The sequence below is a fragment of the Prionailurus bengalensis genome, chromosome A1, assembly GCF_016509475.1.
Source record: "Prionailurus bengalensis isolate Pbe53 chromosome A1, Fcat_Pben_1.1_paternal_pri, whole genome shotgun sequence".
In the NCBI taxonomy this organism is placed as follows: Eukaryota; Metazoa; Chordata; class Mammalia; order Carnivora; family Felidae; genus Prionailurus; species Prionailurus bengalensis.
In genome coordinates this window covers 70,493,573-70,518,500 of record NC_057343.1, presented here as the reverse complement: position 1 = coordinate 70,518,500, position 24,928 = coordinate 70,493,573, and the positions used below count along the sequence as shown (strand labels likewise).

Below are 24,928 nucleotides of genomic sequence, written 5' to 3'. Positions count from 1 at the left end.
GTAAGTGCCACGCTCGGTTCTTGTCATTTTTAGCAAGCACGTGCTAGTTGGGTTCTCACATGCGCCCTGGGATGGCCTAAACCTTCTGATGTCCTTCCAGAATTTTGGTATCTGAAGAGTAATGTAGCATGCTACACGCTGCTGCCCTCTGAGTGCAGGTTACCTGGGGAAGGGCTAAGAGCTAGCCCGCCTGTTAACATCCAACACAACCAGAGGAGAGCAGCACCCACCTCCTTTTTGTCACTCTTAGAGGTGGTTGTGGTTCGAAGCTCTGTCCCTCCCCACCCTAATCTAGCTCAAAGCAAAACAAAACTCACATAAAAAAGAAATACCTAGCTTGTTCCTAGAAATCTTTTTATTCACCCAATCCTTTGAAAGACCAAGACTTGCCAGCCTAGTTTAAAGAATTTTCTGTTAACATTAAATGTCTTTCGCCACTTAAAAGAACAGGGTTGTTCAGTTTTTGACTGTTCACAGCTGACTTGGGTGCCCCAATGGATTCTTCATGGTGGCTTCTCTAGTCCTTGTTATTTTGGGCATCTTTCCTGGTTACATGGCTACTATCACCTTCCTGTATGAGCTCCTTTCAGTAGGATCATGTATGTGGGCTCAGTAGTCAGAGGGGCAGCTACCCAGGCAACTAAGTGCATGTCAAAGAGCAGCTTCCAGAGTATTGATTTTGTAGGGGTCCATTCTCCATCGGCCACAGTGACTTCTTCCAAATCACAGTGCCATTCTTCACAAGTAACATGAGTACTTCCATTGCACATGACTCCTTTTCCGGTTTCCTACACGATTGTCGTTCAGTCTCTCAAATGAAAGCCAGGACCACTTATATCAGTTAACATATCATGTGACGATCCAGTTAGGAAATGTCTTTTGCAGGAAACTAACTGAAATGTCTGATCTTTAACTTGCTTGCTTTTTTTCCTCCTCTTCCATGCTAACACATTCAGATGGGATGGTAATGTCATTTTTTAATTTTATTTTTCTGAACCTCGAGAAACTGCTTCACGTAAAGTTATGACTGAGTTTGAATAACTGCAGACATTGGCATAAAGTGTGTGCAGAGGGAGGCACCCTCTTCCGGGCATGTAGAAAAGCAGAAAAAAATTGAACTGATGAAAGAAATACATGTGTGAATGATAAAGCAGAAAAGGGATGGTCTCATGAAAATAAGTTTTTGGAGAAAGCCCAAGGTCTTTTCCATGGAGCTTACAGATCGCTGTGTAACAGAGAGTTTGATCAGTGGGTGTCAGCATTTGGCACTAGAAGAGAAGAAAGTAGGAAAACAATGTGGACTGATAATGTTAGAATAAGCTCCCATATCATATGGACATTTCTCGCAGTGCCGTGCTCTAAACTGCACCTTGAACTTTCCATTATCTCAACAACTGTGAAGATTAAACTCTTTTGAATCCTTAAGCAAAAAGGGTTGTAACCTGGAGTAGACTTGCTTTTGGTTTTCCCAGGGGAGCCTCTGACTGTGTATGTTCCTCTCAATTTCCACCTGGCAGTAGGTCAAGTCTCGCCCCTAGAATTCTCCCCCGCGTTACCGAGTGTGAAGAGAGACCTGTTCAGGGTCATAGGGGCAGCTGCTGTCTCTTTCCCAGGATGGAAATCTGTAAGACCCTGAGAGAAGGAGCCAGTGGAAAAACAGAGATGCTCAGGACTCATTTTAAAAGACTTTTCCAAGCAACAGGGCTAGGTCATGTCCCTGGCAAGTACATGTAAGATAGACTTCACCACCTTATAATCTGGTGAGTCTAGAAGAGAAGGCTCCGTTCAGTACTTTATAAAGGAAACAAAACCCATTGTACTTGACTTTCCCTTAAAATCCTGATCTTAAAAAGGCCATTTTCTAGATGAGCTGACATAATCCCTCTGCAAACCGCCAAAGCCGAGCTCTCTGAGCATACCATCATTCAGAGTAACAGTGACCATTGGATGATAAATTGTGTTACGTGAAACACGCCATTTTGAGAAATGTCTTTAGGGGCATTACACTTCAGTAATGTTGTATTTCTGTGCCTCAAGATTTGCCCGCTGGAGGAGAAGACGAGCGTTTTACCGAATTCCCTTCACATCTTCAATGCCATCAGCGGGACTCCAACAAGCACCCTGGTTCACGGAATGACCAGCTCGTCCTCAGTTGTGTGATTTTGCCTCACGGACCGTATGTGGGGCTTTGTCATTTGCAAACTCAGGATGATTTCCAAAGTTAATCACTGGGCTCGTGCAAGACACAGGGAGGACCGAGCACAAGAAGAAGTGAAAGGGAATGGGAGAGAAAGGAACTCAAGAACGGTGTTATTTCACAGCCGATTTTCTAGAAGAGTCATAAGAGGGTACACATATTTTTTTAAATCTTGCTGGCAATATTCGAACTTTTCATTATGTCTTAACGGGGGTGTGTGGCGAACTCTCTTAAGCTGGAGTGAGATTTTATTCTTCCTTACAGAGTAGTATTAAAATAAATGGCCTAGAGAAAACACGTGTTCTGGAATGTACAGAGCAGGGACAGTAGCACTGAAATGGAGGCTGGAGTAACGTTTGCCTCTAGGCTAAGCTGGAAAACCTTGAAAATATTTTTTTTTCCTGTGGCACATTCAGGTTGAATACAAGAACTATTTTTGTGACTAGTTTTTGATGACCTAAGGGAACTGATCATTGTAACTTTTGTACCAGTGAGCCAGAAGGTTGAGTGCTTTTATACTCATATACTTGCATCTAAAAAATAGGAAAGCTTAAGAAACTATGTGAGCTTAAAACTAGTCAAGCAGTTTAGAACCAAAGGCCTCTATTAATAAACAAAACTATGCTAAAAAATTTAAAAGTAGTACAGTATATTGTAATGTACATATGAGTTTGTTAATACAGTCTCCACACTCTGTACATACATGGATTACATTTCTACATTTTTTAATACTCCTCACATCCGCTTCTGCATTAAGTTTCATTGTGACAAATTGGTGCCGTTCTTAGTATATGCAATACACTTGACTTTACTGTTTTATCCTTGTACATAAAAAAAGTGCAATATGGAGGTGTATACAGTCTTTGCTCTGTTAGGTTTATAAACTTTTAAAAAATCTCATCCTTTTGCCAAAGTGGTGGAGTATGTAATTGGTAAACCATAAATCCTGTGGTGAATCGTGGTGTGATTTAAAGCTTTCACCATGTTATATTTTCTTTTGAGACATTAATTTAGTAATTTTATATTTGGGAAAATAAAGGTTTTTAATTTTATTTAACTAGAATCTCTGCCCTGCTGTAAGTAAACATTCTGTACCACATCTGTATTAAAAATAACATTGCTGATTTTCTGGTAGTGACTATTGGGTATTTATTATTATTAGCCATTCCCAAGAGGGCCAGGATATTGGAATACTTGGCGGTGAACTAACATGGTATATGAAATTTGCTTTAAAAGTTGAGGAAAAGAAACGGGCTGGGTGGAGGAGACAAGACTGACAAATGTTGGCAGTTGTTGAAGCTGAGGTTGGGTACATGGGGAATCCTGGTACCATTTTGTCTGCCCCCGCGTATGTCTCCGTGGTACAGATTTCAGGAGGCAGGTCTAGACCTCAGATCTGCCAGTTGCCTTGGATAAATGCGCTGCTGCACCGTGGCCTGGCTCTGAATTCTACTAGCTGTTGCCGAGCCTGCACAGACACCTGTGCCCTCTGGCTTTTCCTCTTCGGCTCTGTCGAGAGTTCCATCTTCATCAGTTTCCTTGCTTGCTTTTGAGATGACTACTCGGAGACAAGCTGGTCACTGAGCCAGCCGTGCACTGGCAGCCATGTGTGCACACGCCCTGCGATCTGTGTCATCCCAAAGAAAGCCAAGTCAAGTGACAGCTCTGATTGCAGGTGCCAGTCCTGCCTCTGATATGCCCGGTGGCTGGCAGGTGAGTTCATTGTCACCCAGCCCCGTGTAGTCACAGCGATGAAAGGAAGAGGAGTCTTTCCCCAAGAAGTAAAATGGCTGCTTTTCCTACTTGAAGGCTTTTAAAAAGCTGTTTTTCACATAACCAGTTGAGGAAAGAAAATGTGATGTACATCTTGAACACCCAGACACCAAGGATCTTTTGGCGTCTTTGAAACATTCTCAGTCAGTGGTTAAGTCCGTATTTTATAGGTGGAGACAAGGTCATGAAGAAGAGACGGTGAAGCATGATGGCAATTCACCAGAGTCGACAGCCCGTCCATTAGCGGATCCGGATTTAGAGCTAAACACAATTCTCCATGAAGGTTTGCCCTGAGTCTCTGACCTCCCCGGCGCAGTGTAATAAACCTTGACTCCAACATCAGCAGGAATGGATATAGCAGTATGTCTCCTTTGTCACTGAGCTGGATTTCCTGGTCATAAATGCCTTATTTAGAAACCATAAAACTCAAGTCACCGTGTAGTAAGATAAATATAAGTCTGGAAAGTGCTAACTTGCTATCTCTTCATTAGACTTGGAGAGTAATTTGTACAGATGCCATGTCAGATATGATTCAGCTTGGAAGGTGACCAACCCTCATTTATTACAGCAGTGGAGAAAGGAGCCATCTCCTTGTTGAAGACATCTACTGTTGACCCCGTGACAGAGTACATCCGTACCAATTAAAAATATCATTTAGTTTACATATAAAATTCTCATTTTGGTATGAAGTCACACAATAAATTAGCAGTGTATTGGGGAAATTTTTTTAACATTAAAAAAATTTTATTGCTATTTTTAAGTAATTTGTTTATGTTTCCCATACATCTTTCCCTTTTTTATTGAGGTAAGAGAAACATATAAAATTTATCATTTTAACAATTTCTTTGTTTTAATTTTTTCATTTAAAATGTTTAGTTTTTGAGAGAGACAGAATGTGAGTGGGGGAGGGAGGGAGAGAGGGAGACACAGAATCCGAAGAAGATTCCAGGCTCTGAGCTGTCAGCACAGAGCCCAATGCGGGACTCGCGCTCACGAGCAGTGAGATCATGACCTGACCCCAAGTCGGATGCTTACCCAACTAAACCCCCCAGGCGTCCCCCATTTTAACTATTTTCAAGTGTACAATTCAGTGGCATTAAGTCCAATGTTGTGCAATCACCACCACCATCCATCCTCAGAACTTCTTCATCATCCCAAACGGAAACTCTATACCTGGTAAATAATAACTCCTTATTCTCCCTTCAATAAGATTTTTTTGAAGTAACTTTCAGAATAAGAGTGTAGTTATTATCTTATCAGGAATATTTGCTACCTGGGAAGTAACCAGCTCTAGGTACTGTACATAAACAGAGCCAGCTCCTTGGTGTGGAGAAGGCTGCTGAGAATTGGGACGTAACTTGAAAGGTAGCTTGAAAGGTCCCTCCGTAGGGACTTGTTTAACCATGTGACAGAGTTACTCAGTATAGAAACTCCACTGATAAAAGCATTTAATTTCCATCAACAGGGGATCGCTTGAATAAACTACAATACATGCACACAATAGAGTACTATATACTTATAAAAAGGAATTAAGAATATCTCTGTACACTGCCAAGGAGTGATTTTCAGAATACTGTAAGTAAAAATCACAAGACAGGAAAAAGTGAATGGTATGCTACCCGTTATTTAAGAAAGGAAGAATATATACATAAGTAGATTTTGCTTCTGTTTTTTTAGATGGAAAGGAAAACAAACAAAAACTTTAAAGTATTACCTGTGGGGGAAGAGAGAGAATGATAGGTAGAGGACGAGGTTAGATGATAGGCTTGTCCAAATATAATTTGCTTTATAGATTTGGCTTTAGAACCAGGTGAATATTACATTAAAATAATTTTTTAATTCCTAAAAATTGAAAGCAAAATGACATGAATGAGCATAACCATATATCAAGTTGATGACATAAACACAAAGGAATTATTTCAAATGACTTTACCATATAGGAATTTCACTGCGCCTTCCTAGTGGGATATACCCAAAGGACAAAAATTGCGGCAACAAATACGTAAATGATTGACTAATAAACAAAAACCATTTTCAGTAATTGTGGAAGTGGTGTATTGTTTTTGTGAGATTGTATTGTTCTTCTGAGACTCGTATGTTTATTCCTGGTGAAAGTAAGTGAGTTATTATGTTGATATCCTTGGGAACCAAGTTTTTGGCATGAGAGGAAAAAAACTTACATCTTTAAGAACAAAGAGGTTAAATTAAAATTTTTTCATTCTGGAGGCACCTGGGTGGCTTTGTCATTTGAGCATCTGACTCTTGATTTCGGTTCAGGTCATGATCCTAGGCTCGTGGGATTGAGCCCTGCATCGGGTTCCATGCTGAGCATAAAGCCTGCTGACGATTCTGTCCCTTTCTCTCCTTCTGCCCCTCTCTCTCACTCACATGCTTTCTCTCTAAAAATAATAATAATTAAATTTAAAAATTAAAAAATTAAAATTAAAAACTCTTTCATTCTGAATTTGATGTGGAAATGCCAACTTGAATTCATGATATATTGATCTTAAACGCACATTTATTAAACACTTATTTCCTAACTTGTTTCACAGAAGATGCCTAAAAACAATGACAAAGCCAATAGCTACTGAGCACCCCTCAGCACCCAAATTGTGCTCTCCAAATACTTTTTCTACTAGAAGGATCCAGGGCTCCCCAAAGAATTGCTGATTCCAGATTTAGGGCAGAAATAGTCCAAGATGAATCTGGAACATCTTTTCATACCAGACAACCAGGGTGCTGGCAAAAAAACACCTGAGGCCCTGTCAAAAGAGTTTAAAGAAGCTCCTTCTAGCTAGTAGCCAGGCATGGAGAGAACATCAGCAAGAATAATAATAGAAATGGATTGGAAATATAAAGTTAAACTTACGAGTTCATGATGCTACTAGAAAGGTTTAAGAAAACGGGTAACTACTGAAGGAGTTAATATCACCAAAGAAAGACACAAAGACAAAAAGTGCACATCCCACCTATGATGGATTCTTGCCAGAAACTCTAACCTGAATCTGATCATGTCTCTACCAACTCTCCAGGAAATAGAGGGCACAGAGGAACATGTTAAATGATACCACAGGAAATGCAGTCAGCAAAATCTAATTCTGTGGAAAGCTTTTAAGACACACAGTCTGGTTTCTTTAGTAAATTTTAAGAAAAAAGAGAAGACCTGTGTATTCTTTGATTCTGGGTTCTCTTGATATGGCATATCTACTGTATAAAGTACATAGACTTTTCCTATCCCTTCCTCTGAATACAACTAAAAACCCTGGATGTTAAGTACATTAGAAGAAGAAGAAGAAGGGGCGCCTGGGTGGCGCAGTCGGTTAAGCGTCCGACTTCAGCCAGGTCACGATCTCGCGGTCCGTGAGTTCGAGCCCCGCGTCAGGCTCTGGACTGATGGCTCGGAGCCTGGAGCCTGTTTCTGATTCTGTGTCTCCCTCTCTCTCTGACCCTCCCCCGTTCATGCTCTGTCTCTCTCTGTCCCAAAAAAAAAAAAAAAAAAAAAGTAGAAGAAGAAGAAGAAGGGGAAGGAGTGGTAAGGTGAGGGGAGGAGGAGAAGAAGAAGGTAAGACTCTGAAAGGTAGAGTGAAGAAAGCAGATCAGCTAGGGACCTTGGGAGCCAAAGAATGATACAGTGTTAAGTTTTCCATTTTTATTTTTCCTCCTATATCTCATACTTGGAGCCAAAGAAAATAGCAACATGGAAACTCCTACGGGCACAGACAAAAAAAGACCAACAACACTTTGCACCCATTATGGTGGCTATTATTTAAACAAACAAAAAAAAAGGTGAAGATGCAAAGAAATCGGGATGCTTTGCTTTGCTGGTTGGAATGTGAAACTGTGTGGCTGCTGTGGAAACAGTACGGTGGTTCCTCACAAATTAAACCTAGAATTACCAGATGATCCAGCAATTCCACTTTCTGACATATGCCCAAAAGAACTGAAAGGAGGGACTTGAGCAGATTTTGTACATCCTTGTCCATAGCAGCACTGTTCACAGCAGCCAGAAGGTGGAAGCTACACAAGTATGCATCGTTGGATGGAATAAACAAAACGTGATACACACATACAACAGAATATTACTCAGCCTTAAAAAGGAAGGACATTCCGACCCGTGCTACAACATGGATGAACCTTGAGGACATTATGCTCAGTGAAATAAGCCAGACACAAAAGGACAAATACTGTGGGATCCCACTTATATGAGGTACTGAGAGTGGTCAAGTTCATAGAGACAGAAAGTAGAAGGGAAATTGCCAGGGGCTGGGTGGAGGGGAAGTGGGGAGTAGTGTTGAACTGGCACTGAGTTTCAGTTGACTAAGATGAAGACATTGTGATGGAGGGTGGTGAAGGCTGCACAGAACACTGTGAATGTACTTAATGCCACAGAACTGTATGAATTAAAACGGTTGAGATGGTAACTTACGTGCCTGCTCTGTCTAGCCAAAGGAAGAGGAAAAGAGCAGCCTACCAAGACAGATCTTTTGGGTGACGCTGGCTCTCCTCCAACCAACACCGTAGAAACCCAACCAGCAGTGGCTGAATGGGCAGCAAGGCTCCCACCCTCCCAAGGCTCAACACCCCTGCTGGGTGGTGTCAGAGAAGGTCTGAAAGGAGCCAGGACTTTCTTCCAGACTGGCCTAGGGACAGTCCCAGTCCTGGGGTGCCTGTGGACACCACTGGGAACCCTAGACTTGACAGCAAAAGCATGATCCGTAAAAGGACAAAGCGATAGACTGAAGCTCACCAAAAGTAAAAACTTTTGCTCTGAGAGAATTCTGTTAAGAGGATGGAAATACAGACTGGGAGAAAATATTTGCAAACTAATAGAGCTGACAAAGGACTTAATCTAGAGCACGTAAACACTCAAGACTCAAAAGTAAAAAAAAAACAAAAAAAAAAGCAGCAACGATCCAATGAGAACATGGCCAGGAGACTTGAAACATTTCCCGGTAGGGGATATGCAGGTGGCAAATAAGCCCATGAAAAGATGCTCACCGTTATATTAGCCGTTAGGGGAACGCAAATCAGAGCCCCCATGAGAATTCACTGCCACCTATCAGAATGACTAAACTCAAACACAGTGACAACGCCAAGTGCCAGTGAGAATGAGGACGAACTAGATCACTCGTAAATTGCTGCTGGGAATGTAAAATGGCACAGCCATTCTGCGAAAACAGCGTGGCAGTTTTTTGTTTTTGTTTTTTAATGTTTATGTATATTTGAGACAATGCAAGAGACAGAGTGCAAGCAGCGGAGGGGCAGACAGAGGGAGACACAGAATCCAAAGCAGGCTCCAGGCGCCAAGCTGTCAGCCCAGAACCCGACTCGGGGCTGGAACTCACGAACCGTGAGATCATGACCTGAGCCGAGGTCGGATGCTTAACTGACTCAGGCGCCCCAAGCGTGGCAGTTTCTTAAAAAGCCACATATGTAACTACCATTTGACCCAGAAATGGCACTCTTAGGTGTTCATCCCAGAGAAATGAAACCTTCCATCTACACAAAAACACATGTACAAATGTTTATATCAGCTTTTGTATGTAACAGCCCCAGACCGGAAACAACCTGGACGCTCTTCAGCGGGCAAATGAGTAACTGGGTGGTGGTGCCTCCACGCATCTGGGCCAGGGGGTGCTCCTCAGCGGTAACCCAGACCGGGGTGCTGTGCATCTCGAGAATTCTGCTGAGTGCAAAGAGCCAGCTCTAAAGATTACTTACGGTAGGATTCCATTTATGTAATGTTCTTGAAATGACAAAACTATAGAAACGGAGAGCCACCAGATTAGTGGTTGATTAAAGGGGCAGGATGGGGCGCCTAGGTGGCTCAGTTGGTTAAGCGTCTGACTTCGGCTCAGGTCATGCATGATCTTGCAGTTTGTGGGTTCAAGCGCGTCAAGCTCTGTGCTGACAGCTCGGAGCCTGGAGCCTGCTTCGGATTCTGTGTCTCCCTCTCTCTCTGCCCCTGCCTCTCTCTCTCCCTCTCTCTCTCTCTCTCTCCCTTTCTCTCTCTCTCAAAAATAAATAAACATTAAAAAAAATTAAAGATAAATGGATAAATAGGCAAGATGGGAAGGCCATGCAGAGTGAGGGGCACCGAAGCTGCTCGCTGCCTGCCCTGTCCTGTCTCCTGTCGGCCAAGCGCCCCCATTGCTGCCACAGCCTGTGTTGTTGCCTTTAGCGGGGTTGTCTGAGCCAGGACCACAGCTGGACAGCAGCAGAATGTGTGTCAAAGTGACCGGGCTCCACTTAGAGCCATGGACACGAACGCCCATCACATGTGGCAGTGAAGCTCAATCCTGCTCTGAGAAAGCTGGTCTCACACTGGGAGGAAAGTAATGAAGTGACCTTCTCCCAATTCCGTCATAGCTCTTCCCATGCGCACAGGGCCCGCACGCGTGTCCCCATTCTCCTGTCTGACTTAACCCTGTGTGACAAGTCTGGAGCCGCAGAGTTTGGAGGGCACGTTTGTCATTCCCTCGGCACTCATGTAGTTTGCAGCTGTGTCGATGCGATCTGACCTAGCAGGTGTCTGGGTGACACTGGCCTTGGGACAGTGTCTGAGAACCTGCCCTGGAGTCCTGTGGTCACCCACACAGCCCCCCAGCCCAAAGTACCCATCACTTCCCATCCCTCTTTAGCAACTGATGGGATCGAAGGCTAGACCTTTGGTACTTTAATACTGTGTGTTGCTCATTGTCCACAGGAAACCACAGGCTCTCTGTCACCCGGTGTGGTCATCTGAATAACAGTCTCTGAGGGACACTGCCCTAGATTGTCCGATGGGCCAGTGTAGTCAGCAGTCCCTATAAGAGGCGCGCAGTGGGAGTGAGAGAGGAGACGGTGATGGGGGGATAGCGGTAGATGCTAGCTTAACGCACCTGCGAGATAGGGGAAGGGCCACAGCCCAAGGAATGCAGACAGCCTCTAGAAGCTGGAAAAGACGAGGAAAGGAATTCAGTTCTAGAGACTCTGGCAGGAAACCTGCCAACGCCATAATGTTGGCCCAGTGAAACTGATTCCGGACTTCAGACCTCCAGAAGTGTGAGATAATAAATCTGTGTTGTTCTAAGTCTCTAAGTTCGTGGTGACTTATTACAGCAGCAACGGGAAACAAATCCACCTGGTATCGTTTTAACTAGCACTCGCTCAAAACAAACCAGCGAATGACACGAGTCCCACCTCCAGAGACGGTCAAGTTCCTTAAAGCCACCTTTTCTCCCCTGCATCCCGGTTTGCTCTGGGGGGAGCTCTTGCATGTGAATGGACTGCCATTTCTCAGCCGGCCAGATGGCCTCTGTCCTGGGATGTCACCCCAGCAGACAGATGATGTCTGTTCTAGAAAGCTGCAGCACAGGTCTGAACAGCAGAACTCAGTGCCTTCCCCCGTGGTTTGGACATAACCACCTCATCTGGGCAGGAACCATCCCCTTCGCCCTCCCCCTTGCAGACCTCCCCTTGGACCTCCAGCTGGACTCCAGAGCCCTCTGTCATTGTATCCCTGTTTACAAGGACAAGAGCTGCGCCTCGTAGAAAATCCAAACAGCACGTATATAAAAGACAAGTAAAACAGCAGCAGCTCGCCCAAGAAAAGCAGCCTTCTCCCCGGGTATTTATCTGCACGTGGCCACGTAGATGGTCAGGTGGAATTTTACATTAATGAGACCTTCTCATTCATGTTGTCTATTAGCCTGTTTTCATCTCCCATATCTTGGAAAGCCTCCGAAGCCATCCACCTAAATCCAAATCCTAGGAAAACAAACCCTGTACCGCCTACATGATGTTCCGGTGGGCAGGTCCACAATTCTTTTTGATCAGTCTGCTTCTATGAAACTTTTGGGTTCATAAGCCATAAAAAGGAAACAAATCACTTACTCAGCATGTATATGCCGGGTGCCTCCTGGGCCCAGCACTCTTTTAAGCTCTGGGGATTCAGCCATGATCAAAATAAAGCTCCACCTTGTGGAGCCTGTGTTCTAGAGAAAGGAGACACAACGGCCAGACAGACATTTACTGTGCCTTTTGGGGCCGTGGGCATGACATAAAGCAAGGTACAGAGAGATAGCTGTGCCGGGCCCAGGGGTGACCATTCAGGAAAGGCCTCTCTGACCGAGGAATATCTGAGATACCCGAGCGACAGGCAAGCCTGGAGAGCACAGAGGGGCAGGGCATCTGGCACAGGAGGAACAGGAGTGTGTGTGGCCTGGTCCTAGAGCAGCACAGAAGCCCTGGGGCTGAGGCAGGGTGAGCCAGGATGACAAGATGAGGCGGGAGACAAGAGCTGGGTCCTGCGGGACCCTGTTGGCCTCAGGAGCGCTGGCTGCATCTGATGCTAAAATAAGAAGCATTTGGGAGGCTTTGGACGCAGACTTGACATGACCAGACTTCTGTTTTCTGCAGATCAGTTTGGCTGCTCTGTGAAGAAGAAGAGATTGTTGAAAGCAGGCAGATCCTTGTGGGCTGGGCCCTTGACCTAGGGAGGCCTCACGAGGGGATGACTGGGTGGGAGCAGGGCAGGAAAGGAGAAGCAAGGGTGTTCTGAAGATACAGGGGATGGGGAGCTGACGGCACTTGCCGGAAGACCGAATCAGGGTCAAGAGAGAAAGAGAGGTGCCAAGGGGGACTCCAGAGTGTTAAGCCTCAACCCTTGGGTGACTGGAGTGGCTGAGTGAGGAAGACGGAAGACACAGTGGGAGGGCTTCTGTTTTGGACATGTTAAGTTTGAGAGGTTTTTATAAGTGATGCTGCCAGAAGCACAGTTGGCTATAGCATTTGAATCCAGGGGAGAGTCCTGGCTCAGGAGAGCTACTGTCTAGATGGTAGCCAGCACCATGGAGGCTGGATAAGACCATCTCACCGGGTGAGTGTGGATGGAGAATAAGCCCAAGGACTGAGTCGTGGGGCCCTCCAGTGGTAAGAGGTCCCAGAAATGAGGATGAACGGATAAGGAAGGCCATGAAGGAGCAGCCAGGGTCACAGGAGGACCAAGAGAGCGGAATCCCAAGAGCTAAGTGAACAAAGTGTGCCAAGAAGGAGGGTGCAATTGGCAGAGTCCAGTGAGAATAAAGTGAGGCCCGAGAATTGGCCCTTGGATTTGGCAAAGTGGAAGTGATTGTACCTTGATGGAGGGGGACAGGCCACCTGATTGGAGTAGATTGGGGAGAGGGTAAAGGAGACAAATGGGAGAGTGTGAGTATGGGCAGTTACTGCGTGTTTAGCATAAGGGGAAGCAGAGAAATTGGATGATAGCTAGAAAAACCAGATGTGAAGCCAAGGGAGGGTTTGGGGGGTGTTTGATGGCACAATCACAGCGTGTTTGTTTGCTGTGAAAATAGTCCAGTAGAGAGGGGGAGAGATGATAACGAGGGGTGCCCTCGGACAAGAGGGAAGAGCTCCAGGTGTGGGGAGGGAGGGGGCGAGGCTGGCTGCAGGACAGCAGGACTGGGTGGGGGGGGTACGGGCTGGTTGGGGGGGGGAGGTGAGCTGAGCGTGTGTGCCCTTTTGTGGCTGCTTCTGTTTTCTCAGGGCCATGTACTGAGAGATAAAGGGAAAGGTGTCACAGTTTCTAGAGAGAGAAGACATCTCCATGATTTCATTTTTGCACATGTCCCTGTCTCTGAAAATCTTAGGAAGGAATCACTCGGTCAAAAGGGAACGTGCATCTTAAATTCAGCCGGCATCACCAAATTGCTCTCCAACAAACGACGTGAGGTCAAGGGCAGTCTCATTATTTTGCTCCTTTAAAACATAGCCTCTTTCTTGGGCTGGTGGTGGAATTTCAAAGTTTTCTGACGAATGTTCCAATTACAATTTGCTTTGGACTTACAGCCTGGTGTAGCTTGATGGTAGTTTTGGGACTCAAGCAAATAGGAAAAGACAAGGAAATGAAGCCACTAGAGGTGAGTTGTGTCTTAATTCAGTCCATACTTAATAGCGCTTTGGCCTTGGGCAAACTTTCCTTTGCCTCATTTTCCTCATCTGTAAAATGGGGCTGGTAATAGTTCCCAACATGTTGAGTGGTCCTGAAGATTGCATGAGTGAAGCACTTATTACTGACTGGCTCTTGGTAAGCCCTCGGTAAATGTCGCTTTTAAAAATATTAGCAGATTCGGGGCAACTGGGTAGCTCAGTCGGTTAAGCGTCTGACTCTTGAATTCACTTCAGGTCATGATCCCAGAGTCTTGGGATCAAGCCTCCAGTCAAGTTCCATGCTGTGGGTGGTATTCTGCTTAAAATTCTCTCTCGCTCTTGCTCTCGCTCTCTCTGCCCCTTCCCCCCCACTCTCTTGCTTTCCTTCTAAAATAAAAAATAAATAAATTTTTTTTTAAAGTTAAGCAGATTCCTATTACAGCACTTCTCCGAGCCTTTTTTTTTTTTTAATAGGCTTTTGCTTCCAAGATAGGTCTCTACTGAGTATTTCCCCAAATTAACTGATTGAGGCACTCCCAGGACACTGTCCCACAGAGCCCACTCTGGCGACTGTCCCTTTAGACCACGTGAGATCTGCCCTCTGTCCTTCTGTCTCTCTGTTCCGTGTGGAGGAGTGGCCCAGACGGGGTTGCAGAGACGTGAGCCGGGAGCACAGGTGCAGCGGTTACCCCCTCCACTGGGCAGCCATCTGCAGTAGGGCGGGACACACAGTGACCGAAGAGGGGGAACCCCTCCCAGGAGACCAAGCCCATGCTCTTGCCGTATGAGGCAACTTGCCACAGGTGGTTGTGATGCCCAGCAAGGGACTGGGGCTTGTCATACGGCACAGACGTTGGGCAGCACGACGGGAAACAAAGTGTGGAGCTTGCTCTTCCTTGTCTGCATATGACTGGAGCAAATTCATTTTTCACCCTCTGTACCTCCCTCTGCAGGGGCTCAGCCACACCACCAGGGGTAAAGCCATCAGGTCAGGGGTGAGGCCACACCACCCCTGCCTCGGATGCAGGTGATGTATACGTATTAGAGGCAGACCATCAAGGCTAAGGAGAAACACCTTCCTCTTGTTTGGAGGAAGTAAGAACAATGGTTACAGTAGTTCCTTGAAGTCAGTGTCAACTAGAATTTGCTGGAATGTGGACCCACTGGTTAGGATGGGGTGGTGGCACCTACAGGTATGCTGATGGCAATCACTGGGAATTTAAGTTAGAAAGAGAGCCACTAGGGTGTACGTGTGTGATGTACGTATGTATATGTTTATACATACATAGACATAAAGATATACATACATATAGATATACATAGATGTATAAAGATATATATACATAAAGATTTATTTTAAGAAGCTGGCTCACACAATTATGGAAGCTGGCAAGTCCCAAGATCTGCAAGGTGGGTTGGCAAGCAAGAGACCCTAGAGAGCTTATGGTGTAGTTCTTCTCTAAATGTCAGTAGGCTTGAGATCCAGAAATAACCAGTGTTTCATTTTGAGTCCAAAATCAGGGAAAAGTTGATGTCCCAGTTGAAAAGACTGTCAGGCAGGAAAAATTCTCTCTTATTCAGAGGTGGGTCAGCCTTTTGTACTACTCAGGCCTTCAACTGATTAGATGAGGCCCACCCACATTAGGGAGGTCAAGCTGCTTAACCGAGTCTATTGATTTAAATGTTAATCTTATTCAAAAGCGCCCTCACAGACACACTCAGGATAATGTTTAGCCAAATATTTGGGCACCCCGTGGCCCAGGCAAGTTAACACATAAAATCATCCATCACACCTATGATTTGTAAAGGGAACCATGGCCAAAAAACAAAAAACAACACAAAACAAACAAAAGAACAAAACACAAAAGAGGCTTAATTGCTAAACTTTAAAACTTGGAGCAGCAGCATCCAAGACCTAAACCCACCATTAGGGTGTTGAAGTCACCAGGTGCAAGAGAAGTTGAGAAAGAACTTTCTCTCTTTGGACCTAAGACATTGAGCTGAGCTCTGAAAGATGCCCAACGGAGGAGGATGTATCTCTCAGGGAGGAGGCCCGGAGATTGTCATGGTCAGACTGTTCTCCGTGTGACTGACCCATCAGCTCAGGGGTAGAACAGGCCTTGTGTCTCGTTGTGTGAGCTGGCGATTTGCTCAGTCATCAGCCATAGCCTCTTCTCATCCAGCTCCTCCCAGGAGGCAGCACTTTCCAGACCTTGTTATTCTTAATCTTCACAGCACCTTGCTATAAAGAAGGAGGTGGTTTCATCTGATGAAACCAATCATCAGAGAAATGGAGGAAATTGCCAAAGATCACATGGCAAGCGGTGGAGCTGGGATGCTAGTCAAGATGTGTCTAACCAGGGAGCATGGTCAGCTACTGGTTCAAGAAGGGTGGGCATTCCCTGGCCAGCCTGATGCCTAGGGCCACCCTCTGCAAAAGCCATTACCCAAACCAGGAGGCGGAGGGTGAGCATGTGAGCTAAATCGTGCCCATTCCCCAAATTCATATGTTGAAGTCCTAACCTCCAGTACTTCAGAATGTGACTTTATTTGGAGATGGGGTCTTTGCAGAGGTGATTAAATCAAAATAAGGCCTTCAGGGTGGGCCCTAATCCAATGTTATGGGCATCTTTATAAGAAGAGGTTAGGGAGAGGCTGGGTGGCTCACTCCATTAAGCATCCGACCTTGGCTCAGGTCATGATCTCATAGTTCGTGGGTTCGAGCTCCACATCAGGCTCTGTGCTGACAACTCAGAGCCTGGAGCCCACTTCGGAGTCTGTGTCTCCTTCTCTCTCTGCCCTTCCCCTGCTTGTGCTCGCTCACTCTCTCTCTCTCTCTCTCTCTCTCTCTCAAAAATAAACATTTAAAAAATTGTTTTTTCGGGCCTGGGTGGCCCAGTCCATTAAGCATCCAACTTTGGCTCAGGTCATGATCTTGCAGTTCACGAGTTCAAGCCCCACATCGGGCTCTGTGCTGACAACTCAGAGCCCGGAGCCTGCTTCAAATTCTGTGTCTCCTTCTCTCTCTGCCCCTCCCCTGCTCGTACTCTGTTTCTCTGTCTCTTAAAAATAAATAAAACATTAAAAATGTAAAAAAGTAAAATAAAAATTAAAAAATTGTTTTTAATTTAAAAAAAGAAGAAGAAGAAGAGTTTAGGACATAGACAGGCACAAAGGGAAGACAATGAGAGACACAGGAAGAAGACGGCTGTTTGCAAGCCAAGGAGCGAGGCCTCAGAAGAAACCAACCTTGCCAACACCTTGATCTCTGGCTTCCCACCTCCAGAACTGTGAGGAAATAAATTTGTTGTGTAAGCCTCCAGTCCACAGTGCCTTGTTATGGAAGCCCGAGGAAACTAACCCAGCAAGATTCCCAGCAATGAGGGAAGAGAACAGGGGCTTCCCCAGCCACATAGAGAGACTCAGGACCCTCGGTAAAACAACAGTTTGAACAAAAATGTCACCAAACCAGGACAGAAATGAGGGCAGCACGCCTTTGGAGGAACTAGCCTTTGCTCTGAAAGCAAGATTGGGAAATATTAATTGCCACCATTGGCTTTGGCGGTCTTGTGTGACTGGTTCTTAACGACATGCTTCCTAGGAGTGGACAAACAGCAATGTGGGCATGTTGCCGGGTCACCTACTTTCCACCCTTCTAGATAGGGGGTAACCAGGAATGGAAGGCAGTATGCCTTTCCTGTCACCATCTCTGACGTGGTCACAAAGAGCCGTCCTCAAGCCCCACTACTTAGCTTAGCAGTGAAAGAAGGACTGAGGAGTCTGAAAAGTTAGGTTCTAGCTCAAGCGGATCAATCACGGAATCACATCACTATCTCTGCAAATCAGCCTCATTATCTGTGAGAAAAATTCCTATTCCTCTTGATATCACAGAGGTTTTCTCTCAAGTAAGACCATTTATTACTATTATACCCCCATCTGCTCCCCAGAACTCTAGTGGGCTTGTTATAAAGACATAAAATAGGATATCTAAGCAAGCATAATATAATTGAAGTTGAGAAATGGAGGGAGGAAATGGCTGTATATTATACTGTGCCATATGGACTAAGCCCAAAATTTAGCTCCGGGCATCCTGGCAGCCAAGAGGAAAAGTGGAACACTTTCAAAAATAGGAAAAAGAGGGGCGCTTGGGTGGCTCAGCCAGTTAAGCCTCCGACTTCAGCTCAGGTCATGATCCCATGGTTCTCGAGTTTGAACCCCGCATTGGGCTCTGTGCGGACAGTGTGGAGCCTGCTTCAGATCCTGTCTCCCTCTCCCTCTGCCCCTTCCCCGCTCACATGCGCTCTATCTCAAAAGTAAATAAACATTAAAAAAATAGGAAAAAGAAAACTGTAAAGTATAAGATACTACAGTTTCACTCACTATACTCTTTTAAAGTAAACATTATACATATTTAAAATGATAGTTTTATTTTAATGTGCAGATTCCAAACATGAACAGAATGCACCCAGGTTGTAAACTCGAATTCCTTGCATTTCTAGACATTTTAGGCTTTTGAGACTTGTTGAGTTTAGGACAGATTCACTTATCCCTTGTAGCCTCTTCCCAATCACAATCTCATGTTCTAGGCAAATCCAATCAACTTTTTTTTTTATCTCCTTCTCTCTTTATAAAAATAGCATCTATACTTTTTTCTAAGTATGAGAGCAATCCCTGCTCCTAGTAGAAATGCATAAAATATTGAAAACTATAAATGAGAATTAAAATATCCGTGGTCCCCCTGTCCCATCCCTTCCAGATGACCGCCACCAACATTTCTGTGGATTTCATCGCAGTGTCTTCTTTATGTTTTCTGACTCTCCTAGTACTTTTTGACCCACAGATTTTTGCTTGCCTCTACCTTAGAAATGTTGGCACTGGATAAACACTGTGTAGGAGCCTCTAGATTTACCAGCTTGTCAGCGCCTCCCGGACTTGGAGTTTGTTTCCTTTAAAAGAAAAGTGAGCAGCCCGTTCCTGGTGCCAGTCTCGCCTCTCCCGCCTGCGGAGCCTTGGGCAGCAGCTGCCTCCACGGGGCCGAGGCGTGGACGTGTCATCGTGGACAGCTGGCGTGACCAAGTCCCACTCTGTGCTGCAGATTGCCAGCAACCCCGGTCTAGTGGCAAACTGAGTTCCAAGCCACTATAATTGTCTTTGTCCAATATTCCTAATCTTCTCAGTGAAATTTACCTGAAGGCAGAGTGGGCTTTGAGAAAGGGCTTCTCATCACCGCCCCACTCCGTTTAAAAAAAAAAAAAAATCCACAGCACAATTCTGAACTTTCTTACCCCTTCTCTTTATAGTATTGATTCATCATTGACATAGAACATTGTATTTGTTTCAGGTGTGCAATATAATGATTCCGTATTTGTGTATATGGTGAAATGATCAGCACAGTAAGTCTTGTTACCGTCCGTCACTGTCTGCCCCTTCTCAGTCCACTGTTGAAATTCCAAATGGATACAGATTAACACACATCATTTAAAAGTACCACTCCAGGGACGCTTTGGTGGGCGGTTGAGCACCCAGCTCTGGATCTCAGCTCAGATCATGATCTCACAGTTCTTGTGTTTGAGCCCCACATCGGGTTTTACACTGAGAGCATGGAGCCTGCTTGGGATTCTCTCTCTCCCTTTCTCTGACCCTCCCCCACTCTCTCTCTCTCTCTCTCTCTCAAAATAAATAAATAAATAAACATTTAAAAAGAATCCCACACCAAGAAATCTGATCAGCCAGTCTTTGTGAGAATTATGCTAACCTGTGATTTTCCTTTTCATACATGATTCTAACTGCACCAAGGGGTTGAGGACTGATTGCAGGGAGTAAGAGAAGCCATTTTATTTCATTTTTTTAAATGTTTATTTATGGGGGACGATGGTGGGGCAGAGAGAGAGAGAGAGAGAGAGGAGAGAAGCCCAAGCTGGCTCCATGCTGACAGCAGAGAACATGATGTGGGCTTGAACTCGTGAACTGTGAGATCATGACCTGAGCCAGGATCAAGAGTCAGACACCCAACTGACTGAGCCACTCAGGCCCCCTCTGTCTTCCATTTTTCTATTTCCTTTCTTCCACATCAACAGCCCTAGTTTTCAGAATGTCAAGAATGGTGGAATCAGGGGTGCCTGGCTGGCTCAGTTGGTAGAGCTTGGGACTCTTGATCTCAGGGTCATGTGTTTAAACCCCGCATTGGGAGTAGAGATTATTTAAAAAAAAAAAAAAGAATGGTAGAATTAGAATATAATTACCTATTTGCTTTATTCCACATTACATATCTGACAACCTCAGAATAGTAAAACCAACATTATCTCAAAAAGAAAAAAAAGAACTGAATAATACCAAGTGTTGAAAAACATTTAAAACCACTTTTGCAATCCCTATCAAAATAACACCAGCATTCTTCACAGAGCTCGAACAAACAATCCTAAAATTTGTTTGGAACCAGAAAAGACCCTGAATAGCCAAAGCAGTCCTAAAAAAGAAAACCAAAGCTAGAAGCATCACAATCCCGGACTTCAAGCTGTATTACAAGGCTGTAATCATCAAGACAGTATGGTACTGGCACAAAAACAGACACTCAGATCAATGCAACAGAACAGAGAACCCAGAAATGGACCCACAAACGTATGGTCAACTAATCTTTGACAAAGCAGGAAAGAATATCCAATGGAATAAAGACAGTTTCTTCAGCAAGTGGTGCTGAGAAAACTGGACAGCGACATGCAGAAGAATGAGCCTGGAACCACTTTCTTACACCATACACAAAAATAAACTCAAAATACATGAAAGACCTAAATGTAAGACAAAAAAAGTCAAAATCCTTGAGGAGAAAGCAGGTAAAAACCTCTTTGACTTCAGCCACAACAACTTCTTACTCAACACATCTCCAGAGGCAAGAGACACAAAAGCAAACCTCAACTATTAGGACCTCATCAAAATAAAAAGTTTCTACACAGTGAAGGAAACGATCAGCAAAACTAAAAGGCAACTGACAGAATGGGAGAAGATCTTTGCAAACGACATATCAGATAAAGGGTTAGTATCCAAAATCTATAAAGAACTTATCAAACTCAACACCCAAAAAACATATAATCCAGTGAAGAAATAGGCAAAAGACATGAATAGACACTTCTCCAAAGAAGACATCCAGATGGCCAACTGACACATGAAAAAATGCTCAACACACTCATCATCAGGGGAATACAAATCAAAACCATAATGAGATACACCTCACACCTGTCAGAATGACTAACATTAACAACATAGACAACAACAGATGTTTACGAGGATGTGGAGAAAGAGGATCTCTTTTGCACTGCTGGTGGGAATGCAAACTGGTGCAGCCACTCTGGAAAACAGCATGGAGCTTCCTCAAAAAATTAAAAATAGAACTACCCTACGACCCAGCAATTGCACTACTAGGTATTTTTCCAAGGGATACAGGTGTGCTGTTTCGAAGGGGCATATGCACCCCAATGTATATAGCAGCACTATCAACAATAGCCAAAGTATGGAAAGAGCCCAAATGCCCATCAATGGATGAATGGATAAAGAAGATGTGGTACACACACACACACACACACACACACACACACACACACTGGAGTATTACTCAGCAATCAAAAAGAGTGAAATCTGGCCATTTGCAACTATGTGGATGGAACTAGAGGGTGTTACGCTAAGCAAAATTAGAGAAAAACAAATATCATATGACTTCACTCATATGAGGACTTTAAGACATAAAACAGATGAACATAAGGGAAGGGAAGCAAAAATAATATAAAAACAGGGAGGGAGACAAAACATAGAAGACTCTTAAATATGGAGAACAAACAGAGTGTTGCTGGAGGGGTTGTGGGAAGGGGGATGGGCTAAAAAGGTAACGGGCATCAAGGAATCTACTCCTGAAATCATTGTTGTACTATAAGCTAACTAACTTGGATGTAAATTTAAAAATTAAAGAAACAAACAAACGATTTTTGCAGTTATTTTGTCTTTAGAGTTCATCCAACTAGGGATAGCCAGTCAAATTAGTGTACGTTAAAGTCACTTGGGATAGTCAAGGTCATCTGTATCACTTTGTTTCTGATTTGTAGAGATTGTTCTTTTCAAATTTAATTTTGTTTATGACTTGGGAAAACATTCACATAGCACAAAAAGACATGGAATGAACTCAAATGCATACTGATAAGTGAAGAAGCCAGCCTGAAAAGTCAACCTACTGTGTCATTCCAACTAAGTGACATTCTAGAAAAGGCAAACCTATGCAGATAATAAAAACATCAGTTGGTTGCCATGGGGCTAAGGGGGGTGGGTTGAATAGGTGGAGCACAGAGGATTTTTAGGGCAGTGAAACTGTTCTGTAAAATACTGTAGCAGGGGATGCACGCCATTAGGAATTTGTCAAAACCCACAGAACATGCATTGTCAAGAGCCCTAATGTAACCTCCGGACTTTGGGTGATAACGACATGTCAGTGTTGGTTCACGGAGTGTGACAATTGTCTTACCCTGGTGCAGGATGTCCATAGGGGGGAGGACGTGCTGCATGAAATCTCTCTGTACTTCCCACTCAATTGTGTTGTGAGCCTAAAACTATTCTAAAAAATAATGTGTATTTTTATTTTGTCAGTTTCCAATGTTCCAAGTTCAAACATCTAAGAAAAAAAGGTACATTTAAAGAAGTTTAACTTCTACACTTGTACCTTCTATTCTTTCCTGTTCCTTAAAGAAAATCAATTTTAAGTGTTTTGGATTATCCTTTGGGTTTTTTTTCAGTCAGTCTGTCTGTCTGTCTATCTCTCTCTCTCTCCCTCTCTCTCTCTCTCTCTCTCTCTCTCTCACACACACACGCGCACACACACACACACACACACACACACACACACACACACCCCTCCTCCACTTCCTTAGATAATGGTGGCATGATTCTCCCACTTAGCACTCTTTCTGGAGCTTTCCCTATAGTGGTTGTGTAGGTAACTTTCTATCCCAAGAGTCATCCCTGTTACTTGTGAAGCACAGTAGTTTATCCAACTGCTTAAATTCTGTCTTGTTTTTCCTTCGGAGCCATAAAAGCTATTAATGCATTTTCAAATCCATGGGCATCCAGTTGTGCAGTGGCCTTTGCTTGCTCTCTCTGTGGCTTTCAACCTCACTGGCTCCTCATCCATGGCAGGGGCTGGAGCACCTCTCTCTCAGGTTAGCATTGGACCTCTGCCTCTGTCCCAGTGGGTGCTGAGTCATTGGCTTCTCATCCAATTCCATTTAAAGCCCTCTTACCCTCCTGGGTCCTGCAGATAAGGGGAGCAAAGTCCCCTTGTAAAGAAAGGGACACATTCTGCTGATCTAGATGAATCTGAACCCCTTGCCTCTCTGGGAAGGCTCCATTGCTGAGCCAGAGGGGACAGCACTTGTCCCACTGGGTAGGCTCACACTCATTCCTGTCGTGGGGCCCCCGTGTGGCGTCCCCTCCCTGTCACCCCCGCTGCAGTCATGCCACACACCAGGGTCTCTTTCAGAGTGCAAATGCCATTGTACTCAGCCTTTTGGGGGAGCAGTCACTGCTGTTGTGAAGACAGGTGGATCCATGACTTTGTATCTTCAAAAGGGCATCTAGAGATCAGCTTTGGGGCCATCTTTCCCAGGCTTGGTGGCATGCATGTTTTCAGACTGAGAGGTTTTGATATGGGTTTTTGAGCCAAGAAACCTGGACTCAAGCCTTTGAGAATCATCTAATCCAGTAGTTCTCAACTCGGAATGATTTTTTGCCCCTCAGAACGTTTGGCAATGTTTGGAGATACCTTTTTGATTGTCACAAGTAGGGGAAGAGGTTGATTGCTACTGGGATCTAGTGGGTAGAGACCAGGAGTGTTGCTAAGGGCCTGCAGTGCAAGGGACTGTCCCACAACAAGTGTTACCTGGCCCAGAATAACAGTCGTGCCATAGTTAGAGGCCTTGATCTAAATCCTTGCTGGTGACGAAGGAGGCAGTTACAGCCTGGAGTAGAGGAGCTTGTTGGAGGGTCTCGGCCCCCATCCCAGACCTACTGACCCAGAACCTGCATTCCAACAAGACCCCAGGTGGTTCATCATTCATTACAGTTTGGGGATCGCTTCTTTAAGTGATTCCCGATCTCCAGCCGAAAATCCAGAGGGGCCTGATAGCAAAAGTCAAATTTCCCCGCAAATGTAGCGCTCAACAGAAGCTGTCTCAAAATAGCCAACTCATGTAATATCTTCGAGACACTGATTTCAAGAAATGATCTAGCCTAATCATTTTTATTTCTAACTGGAGATAAGAAGACTTCACAAACCTGGCAGTGATGTGTCCCAGTGCCTCTAAAGCCCCCTTAGGCCTCACGATCGGAGCACTTGCTGCTCAGTTACAGAGGCTGCAGCTCTGAAACCCTCCACCCACTGCAGCCCCAGTTATTTCCTGAACATCCGAACAACCTGCCTGGAAAACAAGCCTCACAAGAGCAGACTCAGTCTTTCCTAGTGCTGAGCACAGTGCCTGGTGACTAGCAAACTCTCCATGTGTTGGGTTCATGGAATTGAGAGAAGCCAGGAGAGAGAGAGGAGAGCGAGGGAGGGAGGGAAGAAGGGGGCAGGCCGGCCAGCTCCTGCACAAGGCATTCGGGACACAGAATCTGGGGTCCGGGAGAAGGAAGCCCAGAAGCACGGCTTTCAAGGAGGCCGTCTCCATCTCTCAGAGGGCAGCAGGGGAAGCGCTGAGAAGGCAGGGCTGACAGCTCCCATCCGCCCCCTCTCAGGCCTCAGAATTGCTCCAGAATGTTCTTCTATTTGAAAGTCATCAGCTTGAAGCCTTTCCCTTCCCCCTGTGCACCCACACCACCACACCACTTCCAGAACGATAATCTCTGTGACCTGCCAAAGAGCCTGGAGACCAGCAGCAACTTGGACCCGACCCCCAAGCTGCCTGCCCGCTCTCGATGGCCTCTCGGTGGACGCGTGAACAGAATTCCCCGGGGCCGGGTGCACCACTGCAGCAAGAGGCCTATTGCTATGATTAGGCGCCACCGTGCTGATGAAGC

General features: G+C 45.0%; 1 protein-coding gene across 25 annotated transcripts in view; it reads left to right on the top strand.

Annotated features, from left to right (window-relative positions):
- The window catches only part of DOCK9 (dedicator of cytokinesis 9), a 291,625-nt gene extending 288,301 nt beyond the window's left edge, over positions 1 to 3,324 (top strand). For 24 of the 25 annotated variants that reach the window (XM_043582204.1, XM_043582155.1, XM_043582080.1 and 21 more), the window contains one exon: positions 2,038 to 3,324. In XM_043582204.1, the coding sequence (XP_043438139.1) occupies positions 2,038 to 2,160 (123 nt within the window). In that variant the 3' untranslated portion in view covers positions 2,161 to 3,324. Of the gene's footprint in view, positions 1 to 956; positions 965 to 2,037 lie in introns of all 25 variants that reach the window. The other variant, XM_043582173.1, reaches the window with a different exon arrangement.
- Positions 3,325 to 24,928: the final 21,604 nt, after the last annotated feature.